The sequence below is a fragment of the Amphiprion ocellaris genome, chromosome 18 (genome assembly GCF_022539595.1).
Source record: "Amphiprion ocellaris isolate individual 3 ecotype Okinawa chromosome 18, ASM2253959v1, whole genome shotgun sequence".
NCBI classification, from domain to species: domain Eukaryota; kingdom Metazoa; phylum Chordata; class Actinopteri; family Pomacentridae; genus Amphiprion; species Amphiprion ocellaris.
In genome coordinates, this window is record NC_072783.1 from 15501157 (window position 1) to 15511749 (window position 10593).

General features: G+C 39.2%; 1 protein-coding gene across 3 annotated transcripts; it reads right to left on the minus strand.

The window, feature by feature from the left end:
• Window positions 1-573: 573 nt before the first annotated feature.
• Window positions 574-9519, minus strand: LOC111577814 (zinc finger protein 626-like). Of its 3 annotated transcripts, none has more exons than XM_023284272.3 (7): window positions 9303-9519; window positions 5963-6165; window positions 4694-4795; window positions 4482-4577; window positions 4186-4296; window positions 3963-4086; window positions 574-3718 (listed from the first exon to the last, which is right to left on the minus strand). In XM_023284272.3, exons 1-7 carry the CDS (start codon window positions 9340-9342, stop codon window positions 1704-1706), a joined length of 2691 nt encoding a protein of 896 aa, XP_023140040.1. In that variant the 5' UTR covers window positions 9343-9519; the 3' UTR covers window positions 574-1703. The 3 variants fall into 3 exon arrangements, with proteins under 3 accessions (XP_023140040.1, XP_054860868.1, XP_035810538.1); XM_055004893.1 differs by having other exon boundaries at window positions 4694-4814; XM_035954645.2 differs by lacking the exon at window positions 4694-4795.
• Window positions 9520-10593: the final 1074 nt, after the last annotated feature.

Here is a 10593-nt window from a genome sequence, read left to right on the forward strand (position 1 = left end):
TACTTGTTGTATGAGTTATTTCTTTACCCCTTTTGACCACTCAATTGTTAACATTTTTTTGATTCCCTCGGTTGTTTTTCTGCTCACGTTTTCCCTCCCTCTATTGTCTTTCACTTCCCTGTTCTGTTTTCTCCTCCTCTTCGTATGAAGATGCAATAGGAAGCAAAGCCTTAAAGTTTGTCTTTTTCCTGATCTGCTGAATAAAAGTCAGGCTCATATGCACACATTAGTATATTCTCTGCCTTATATAGAATTTTTTCTACTTTTGTCCTTTTGCCATTCCTTGAAGCTAAATTCATCCATGCTTTATTTTTGTCTACTCAGTTAATAATCAGTTTGCATTTTGTCATACCCTGTACTGGTCCGTCTTTATTTCTACCCAGTTGTAAATTTGAGATTTGCCGTTTTTTGCTCCTGTCACGTATAAATTCACTGTAACTTCTCTTTACTGCAGTATGTAGTCCAGAACCTCTTCAGAAAGAGAACAGCCATGGGTGGAAGTAGAGAAAATTCAAAAATGTCTTTTGCGCAGCATGATGCAGTTATGTCAGTTTTTAAAAAAACAAAAAAACATTTGATTTACCAATTACAGTTTTAATTTGTTTCCACATTTATTTTTTCATCTGCTCCCTGTAAACACACCCTGCAGCTCAGCTGAAAATTCAGGATTTTTGTCACATGGCGGGTGGTCACAGCTGGGTCAATCACAGCTTCTCAGTTGCAGCAAGGAGATTTTTGCAGATTGCAGATTTTTGACACAGCAGATTACACAACACATTTTACACAACAGTTTAAAATAATCAAAATTGCTGCAGAAGAACCACAAATATCTCTTTTTTCCATTTCAGTTATTCATGTATTCTATCTGCTTGCCTATGTTATTGACAGTGGAATTGAGTGCTGGCAGGTGGAGTGTGTTATGCTGTATCTACCCAGAAAACATTTCAGCAGTCTTTTTCACTTATCTGTCTCTTGACAGAATAGATGCACTCTTACTTTGTAAAAAAAAATGTTTTTATAGGGTTTCAACCACAGATTATGTATAAAAGTATGCCACTAATTTGTCGACTACTGTTTTGAAGTCTTGAGTTTGCAATTTGTCCATCCTCATCTTGTTCTTCTAAAACCAAACATGACAACCAAGGCATGGATCTGGCTGAGCACTCAAGGACACTACCAATAATCATGTGGTAGCAACTTCTAAATCACAAGGTACCCCAATTCTGACATCAATCTGAAAGCATAATTCCTCTGGGAATAGCTGTCACAGGCCTGGAGCCATAATAAAAACCATACAGAAGGCAGAGTCTAAAAAGAACACTGGCAAAAGACACCTGGATCTGTAGAACTGTCAGTCATCACGTTCTACTGTGAGTAATGTAGGTGACAGTTTTAATAAAGAACAAAGCAAGGCAAGAAGAAAAATGGCATCTCTGGATCTGCTGCATCAATTCTGACTACCTTGAAACTGTCTGTGTTTTAGTAGCACAAAGCTAAACTGGTGGAGTGCTCTTGACATACAGCTTTACACGCATGTGATGATGACAACCAGTGGTCCAGCATTGATCAGTATTGTGTCCAGAGAAACACCATGAATTTAATCAAGAGTTAGTTTAAATGTTCTATGCACAAACTTGGCTTAAGACTTTTGCAGGCTAAAAAATGATTTACGTTTCATTACTAAGCATTCCTTCTCTGCAGAGTTATTGTGTAATAAATGTATGGAGGAGCTTTTTGTGTCTCAGCATGCTGTAGACTTTGGGGAATGCCTTGCCACAGATATGGCAAACAAATGGCTTCTCTCCTGAGTGTGTTTTAGCATGTGCATTGAGATAACACATTTTTACGAAGCCCTTTCTGCATACCTCACATTTATAAGGCCTCTCTGTAGTATGGTGCATAAGGACATGCCTCTTTACTTCAGTGGTTGATCTGTAGTACTTTTCACATTCAGGCACAGTGCATTTGAAAGGTCTCTCTCCCGTGTGGATTAATTTATGTCTGGTCATTGTTGACGCCGAGAGCATCTTTCCACAGTACGGACACGGATTACGGAACATTTCATTTAAGTGTTTGCTCCTCTGGTGTTTTTTCAAGGCCCCTTTCTCTTTGAAGGACTTCTCACACTGAGAGCAGGAATGCTTCTTCTCAGTCCGAGACTCGCTGTGGATGAGATTCAAATGCCTCAAAAGATTGGACTTGTGAGAGAAAGTCTTGCCGCACTCTGTACACAGGTAGGGCTTCTCTCTGGTGTGGACTCTTTCATGATAAATGAGATCTGCATCCGATTTGAACCTCAAGCTGCACTGAGCACACTGGAACGGCAGATGACCCGTGTGGTGCCATTCATGTATGATTAAAAAGCGCAGCCTGGGTAAGGTTTTTGGACAATGGTTACATTTAAATGGTCTACTTATTTTATGGATGTTTTCACAATGCCTGAGCAGGGGCTTAAAAAGAGTGAAGGACTCGTCACAGCGGTTGCACTGAAACAGTGTGTGTGAAGCCTTGTGCCTGGCTAGTGTTGCTACATCTCGTAGCACCTTCCTACACACACTGCAGTAGAGTTCGTTGTGGGTTAGCATGTGCCTTTGCAGTGAAACTTTGTATCTAAATGCCTCTTCGCATTTGTCACATTGGTAAAGATTCTGGGCTTCGACCGGCTTATCTGGATCTATTTGATGCTGACCATACTCATAGCATGTCTTCTTCAAGTGGTTCTTAAGAGATGTTAAGAGTTTAAATCTGCTATCGCATCGCGGGCAGGCATAATCACCAGTGGGAAAGTGGATTTTCATGTGAGTTTTCAGGCTTGTGCTCACATGCTCCTTGCAGATAAAACATTGGACCTTACAAATCTTTTTTGGAGTGTTAGTTTTGATGTCAGCGATGCTTTTGTTTCTGCTAATAGCCGATACATTCTTAGGAACTATGAGGAAAGAGTCCTCATTTGAGCAACTAGATGATGAATCATTTTCAGCAGAATTACTGACAGGAGTCACAAATGAAGACTCATCATCTGAGTATTGAGACCACGAATCAGCCACACTGGAACTACAGCTAGTAGTCTTATGGCAAGAGCCCTCATCTGAATAATAAGACCAGGAATCTTCTTCACTGCAGGTACTGATGGGAGCAGCAGACAAGGAGTCTTTCTTGGAGTTGCTTGAATCCATGTTGTCTGAGACCGCTGGAAGTGGCCTGTTAGATGTTTTTGTTTTCCTTGAAGCAGATTTGTAGGCAGGAAGAGCTTCTTCACAAAGTCCTCTTTTCTCCTCCAACAGAAACCTTTTCATTCTCAGGCCTCTATTTGGTCTCACAGGTCGACAATGTGAAGACACCGGCACATCAAGTCTTTTTATTCGAACGTGACACTCCTTCAGAGGGTGAGAAGCATCCTCTGCTTGACTTTGAAGGTCTACATTTTCTTTATGTCTTGCTGCATCTCCTAAAAGCAAATGTGTCCCATTTTTACTAGATGTCCAATTAGTTTCGTTGTTCCTGGACTCACTTGTCTGGGGATCTATAGTTTTTGTGTTGTGAGTTTTTATCTGTGCAGTATGTGGCATTGTTAAAGATCCCTTCTCCAAATCTGACGTACATAGCAGTACATTATCCAGGATGTTGTCTTGTGTTTGAGCTTCAAGTGTCTCACTGGTGTCCCCAAATGGAAGCTTAAGAGCTGAAATTATGCAGGTACCATCCACCAAGGAATTATCTGAAAAGAGAAAACAAAACGTGAGAAAATACTAAACTTTGACACCCAAATGCCATTCTTGTTAAAAATAAATAGACATCAGGAGTCCATAATTCAGATAAAACTTTAACAGGTCCTAAATATATGAAGCTACATTCATTCATTTTAGGCTACATGAGAGCATCCAACAAGTTAAATGAAACATATGGAACATTTTCTCAAAAAGGGCAAAAATGGCATAAAAAAGGATGAATTAGTAAATTACCGCTGTAATCCAGTTTACTGAGGTCTTTTTGATAGTGCAGCAGAGTTTTGAGTTCCTCATGCTGAAACACAGGCTGCATACAGTCTTCTAGAACACTGGACACCTCACCAAGCATGGATGCAACCTGTAGAAAATGAAAGGAAGGATAAGGGGTAGAATGGTAAATGTTTATCTATAAATCTAGCCCAAAGTGATATCAAAAATACCTGAATTTTTTATGTACCTGTTGGACAGTCTGATGAGGAAGGAACATTTCAAGTCTGGACAAAAACAGCCACATCAGGGTGTGTAGTGCTTTATCATATGTTGGGCCGAACTCTTCAGGGAAAACGTTCTGAAAACCAGAAATTATATTAGGATAAAAGCAACTTACTTTACTGACACAGATACTAGTGAGAACAAAATGAAACCACTTTACTCACAGACAACATTTCTGCATGCTAAGTAGCAGAAAACTAGTAAGTCTTTGATACATCTGTTGCATTTAATACATTGATAACAATATACAACACAACTGACCTGAAAAAAGTGTTCTCTCTTGTCAGGATTTTTTAGCAAGTTCTTGACAAGATCCACAAAGTTTGCATGTGACAGGTCTACATTTAAACCACCAGCCTGCAAGACATGATATCGTGAAACATCACAGCAATGGAAATGAACAAAATTGCAGCAGAATTCTAAAAAGAAGGTTATGTTCTTAAACCATACGCTACATTTCTATTGTAAATCACCTCCTTTAGCCATGCCTCAATAAACATTTGCATCCTGTCCAGGTGGGGCTGAACAGTCTCAGCATCAGCAGGAGCTTCAGGATGACACAACTCCAGGATCAGCTGAAACCAAATGGCACTACTGTTTTATAATCACAGTAGTGTAGAAGAGTGATAATGCAGGAATGCAAGTACAATTAGACTTGAATTTGTTGCTCCAGTGCATGCTTGGTGATGATGATCAGAGCTTAGCCAGATGCTGAATACAGTGACAATTTGGATATTTCAAAATAGTTAAACTCATCTTGTCCAAGTTGAACAAATGAATCCTTAAACTTTATTCAAGGAGCTAAATTAGCTCAAGCAGAATAGACAGGATCATTTTAACCTGATAACTACATATAAGCCTGAAAGAAAACAAGCTGTGCTCCTCCTTACTGTTTGTCTCAGTTTGTGATAAGCATAATATCAACATGAGGTAAAATGAACTATTAATTAATTCTAGCCAGATTTTGACAAGGGCCTCTTAAAGCAAAGTGACCCCAGTTCTTTAACTTTTCAGTTTTTATTGTGCTTTCTTAATTTTTAAAATTAAACAATACGGCATTAATTAAATACCAAACAAAATCACGTTTACTTGAACAACCACAAGGCATTTTGAGTGGTTGTAAATCCAGCTTTGTCCACACTTTCATGCAAGCAAACAAACATTTACTTGTCTGGTGAATATTCTAAAAAGCTAGATAATGTGAAACACAGCCTGTAGATAAGTACTATTCCCTCCACTATACACTGTCAAAAGTGTAAGGTTTTTTTGTTTTGTTTCTACAGTTTTTAGTGGTATTTGTTTTTAAATAATACACAATTCTACAATTTCATTTTGCAGAAGCTATTAACCAAAGCAACATACATCTGTGAGTAGATACAACACAAGTAAGGATCTAGGCAGGAGAAAACAACCTGGATAAGTGCCATAAATCAATATACTGTTATTCGACAGATTTTTCCTTTTTTGTTAAATTGCAGATAACATCTATTTAAATCACAGAAAAAATGTGATAATAAGTGACATGTTAACTATAAAAACAGGCTAAAAGTGCAAATAAGTCCTCATCAAATCAATCTGTATTTATTTTAGTGTAAAAAGTCTTTTGGAAAATTGAGCTTGCACAGTTTTTTTGAAGCTTGACATTTCCATTACCTTTATCTAATGTGGTACTTCAAAATACACAAAAAGACATTACAGAAACATAACTACTGTCACTTTTCAATTGTTAATACTGGCCTCACCCGTGCTTTGAGGCCCAGGATGAGTTGGACTCTCTGTCGGCTGGTGAGTAGCTCTGGAACAATGTCTGTGACCATAGAAACAAACTCCTCAAGCATCCCATAGTCAGCGACAACCTTCTGCTGTACAGTCTGCCACACTGCTGCTGAGACCAGCTGAAGTGGAGTGACCAGGAGGCGCAGGACAGAGAGGGGAAGAGGCGCTCCTGCAGACATAAGTGGGACATTTTAACCAAGGAGTAAAATATTTTGCCTTTTTGTTAGTTTCCATTCATCCATCCATCCATCCATCCATCCATCCATCCTCTTCTGCTTATCGAGGGCCGGGTCGCAGGGGCAGCAGACAAAGCAGGTCGTTCCAGAAGTCCCTCCCTCCTGCAACGTTTTCCAGTTCTTCCTGGGGGAGCCCGAGGCGTTCCCAGGCCAGATGAGATATATAATCCCTCCAGCAAGTTCTGAGTCTGCCTCGGGGTCTCCTCCCATGCGAACGTGTATGAGCCGTATGAGCCACCTTATACTCGAACATGGTGTTTGTTATGACCAGTCTATGACTAAAACAGAAGTCCAATAACAGAACACCACTCAGGTTCAGATCGGGCAGGCCGTTCCTCCCAATCAGCCCCTTCCAGGTTTCTCCGTCATTGCCCATGTGAGTGTTGAAGTCCACCAGGAGAACTATGGAGTCCCTTCCAGGACACCACCCAGAAACTCCAAGAAGGCTGAATACTCTTAACTGCTGTTCGGTGCATAAGCACAGACAACAGTCAGAGTTTTCCCCTCTGCAACACGAAGTTGCAGAGAGGCGACCCTCTTGTTCTCTGATGAGAACTCCAACAAAGGGGCACTCAGCCGAGGGCTTGTGAGTAAATTGTGTGGGGAATGTTTTCTTGAAACAGTTTGGGACAATTAATAACAGTTTAAATGCCACAGTCTGTCTGTGTGTTGTGGCTGACCATATGCATCCCTTCACAGCCACAATTTACCATCTTCTGATTGCTGCTTTCAGCTAGATAAAGTTGAACTGGTTTCATAAACATGATAGTGAGTTCACTGGATTTTGAGGACCTCCCTAGTGAGCGGGTCTGATGTGGTAGATTGCAGACTGGCAGCATGAACGTGCAACTGAAAAACCCGTTGAAATAACGTGATAAATCATGTCAACATGAAGCAGAAATCTCAGATAAAAGTTCTCAACATTGTGGAATCCATGACACTAACAACTGAGGCTGTTTGAGAGCAAAGGGAAGCCCGGCCCACTACTACTATGCTGTCCCTACTAGAGAATGGGCACCATGCTCTATTAAATGCTCAGTGAAGCAGTCACTTTAATTTTATTTATTCAATGCTGAAACAAAAATTTTACTCCATTTATTACTGCCATTTTAGCTTCTTTCAGTGATGCTGCACACTTTTGGTTCAACTTCATTTACTTTAATGTATTTAACTTTAGCTCTCATACAAAGATGTGTCTCTCTTTTATTTGTTGTCGCTGTTTGTTTTGTAGTATTTTAACAAGTGTGTTATATGTGGATTAATTATGACAAAAACAACCAAAGCAGGCTACTTAATAAACTCCTTTGTAGACAGCTAAACTAAAACACACACACACACACACACACACACACACACACACACACACACACACACACACACACACACACACACACACAATACCTAAGTATTTCTGCTTATAAAATAATGTAATGTTTAGAGTTAGCATTGACAATATAGAGCACTGAATGAGTGTTTAGCAGTTAACCAGCCACTGGCAGTTCTACACAGGGGCCTACAGGGGCCAGTGCCCCTGTCCAAATGTCCCTGACCCCTGTGCTGACTGAAAAATAAACTGATCACTATATATTGATGATATGCTCTAGCACCAAAACCGAAACTAAAGTGGCTCTATGCTTTATGGAGGAATTAGAACGACAGACCCCAAACTGTAGAACAGCTTTGCTCCCAGTGCTGTCTGTCTGGTGGACAGATGGTCTACCTGCGTTTGATGGGATTCGGGCTTACAACAAATTTTGGAGAAAGGAGGAGCTAGTTTTCTTGTGACTCGCACAAAGTAAGCAAAATGATGTCACCTTGTAAAGTGATTTGTTGTAAACATGACCGTGTTCCTGTTGTTCCCCATTCCAAGTTTGTAACTGTCTGATCTTGCTATGTTTAGCGTTGCTATGCAAACTCATCAAAGCAAATATCAATCAAATATCATGATGGTGTGATGATGTTAACCACGTAACCTCAGTCTTGGCGGTTGCATTTTCATAAATAATGTATTTGGTGAATAAAGTAAAGAACATTATCCACCCTTGCTAAGTATGGATGGTTAACATTACTTGTTAAATGAGATGGATGCCTCTACAGTTTTCCTCTTATTGTAGGCTAGTCGGCATGAGGCGAGAAAGGGACATTACATCCTTTTTGCCCCAAATTAAAAAAGTGAAAGCAGTGAGGTCAAGGTGTTGAGAGAGCTGAGGAGCAGGGAGAGAGAGAGCCAGAAGAGTTGGAGAAGGATGGAAAGGAGGCAATGAAAGTCATAGAGAGGAACTTTAACATGCAGGGACAGAGAGAGGAACAACCAGAGGGACAGGAGGGGATCAATGTGGATCAATGTGGATCAAGTACCTGCACCATAAGGTTTGTGATGTAGAAAGTGTGTTTATATTTGCAATTTTCAAATCAGTGTAAGTACAATTTATAGTACTGTGAGTCCATAAAATGTTGCTTTCTGCTGTAAATACATTTTTTGTGTCATTGATATATGAATCTTGTGTTAAAAAAAATAGATAAATGCATAGGCTGCATTTTAAAATATATGCATATGGTACATGATGCATTCAATAAATAAGTATGTAATTGTAAACTATGTTTACTGTGCATTTTTCTACAGATATTAGTGAGTCCAGGAATGATGTGTGACTCCTGATTATAGAATCTTAACATATTTGTGGACCAGCTTTCCAGACAGCACAACCGCCGTATCCTGTTGCTGTAGTTCTAGGATTTTGAATGGCAGGAAACCAAACCACTTTTGTTACATGTGACTGATTTGAAATGTTACTTATGTTACACATTTCAACAACGGCCTTGATGACCTCATTGTTTCAGTTGATGCATTTTTGTAAAAATAAATAAATAAAATTGAATTAAAAAACATTTGTTTGATTTTACTATAAAGTAAAATAAAAATGTTTAGTGCTTAAATATCATTGTTGTCATTTTTTTAATGTGCCCCTGTGATTAAACACTGGCCCCACCTTGACCCCCCAGTAAAAATTTGTCTAGAACTGCCACTGTAACCAGCTAAATGTTTCGGACGGAGGTATCGATAACTGACCTGGTGAAGAGTTACAGTTTCCCTTTGAGTTATCTTCCATAGTCTATATCCGCGGCTCTTAGTTGACAGTTAAAATTCGTGAGCACAAAATGTAAATTATAGCAAAGTACGTTTTCTTCTTTCCCTTTGTCTTTTTTGTGACAGCTGGATGTGATACGTCGACGTTTACCTCGCCATTGCAATTTTGGACTGAAAGGCTTTCAGTAACAGCTGAACATTTGTCCGACACCGTTTTTGTTCCGGGTTGTCAGAGTTAACGGTTCCTCGCTCAAGTCAGTCCGGATGGAGCAAACACCGTGGACCAAACCTTAGACAGCTATTAACTACATTTAATACTGGCAGTTAATTAACACGATTTTACGGTCATTTAACTGAGTCCTGATGGTAAAAGAGGACGCTCTTGAAAAGTGGAACCTTAACAAGCAAGTGTAAGACGGTAGTTGTAGTCGGAGCATGCATGAAAGATGCATCTATGTACAATGGGATGGAATTGCCCAAAGCTCCATTCTTGTTTTTGTTTTGGTCTTATTTTTCAACAAATGTATGTGTAATCTTAAAAAAAAAAAAAAACATTATATAATGTTCCCATCTTTTAATGATTTAGTTACAATTATTTAATATTGACCACTTTCATACTTGGACTGGATGGTTTGTACAAACATTTGTCAATTGTCAATATTCTGGAATATTAGGACTTCTGGTTTTGCCCATTACACATTTGACACCGTGGTATTATACAGCTGGAACAGACCTCCCTCTAGCTTCTAATTAGTGTGTCAGCAGCATATTCCTGTTCACAGACTGTAAACTCGGTTGTCATCAGCACTACCATGTAAACATTTAAGAAACGTCAAGGATTGGATTTTCACTTCCCAGACTTACTCACATTTTACTTTGTCAGATGTGACAATTTTCTTTGTATCTCAGGTGCATCTTTTGATTTTAAATTCATAATCCAAGCTGGAAATTAGTTTGAGGGTCACTTCGGGTCCTGAAAATGTCTGATTGGCATTTTAGACTAAATAATATATTATTAATTGAAAAAAATATTAGCTGCATTAACGCTGGATCTCTGACTTCACAATGCTGTATGGTGCAGAGGTTAAAGCTGTGTGAGGAACTGACGACTCAAGAAGGGAATATCGTTTTCTTTTTCAGCTGAATGTAGAATTTCATTTAAAGTAAGGGTTTCATACTGTATTACTGCAAAATGTGATTTTTTGTTTGTGTATTCGTTTTAAAAGCCTCATAGAAATGTCCATTCCAGCTGAAACCTGGGACTGTTTTAAGA

What these genes read in the sequence shown, in the direction of transcription:
- LOC111577814 (XM_023284272.3), bottom strand. Translation starts at nt 9,342, where the DNA reads ATGGAAGATAACTCAAAGGGAAACTGTAACTCTTCACCAG. An exon ending in TTGAGGCATGGCTAAAGGAG is followed by an intron (nt 4,578 to 4,693) that starts GTGATTTACAAT and finishes CATGTCTTGCAG; the next exon opens with GCTGGTGGTTTAAATGTAGA. An exon ending in AGAGAGAACACTTTTTTCAG is followed by an intron (nt 4,297 to 4,481) that starts GTCAGTTGTGTT and finishes TCTGGTTTTCAG; the next exon opens with AACGTTTTCCCTGAAGAGTT.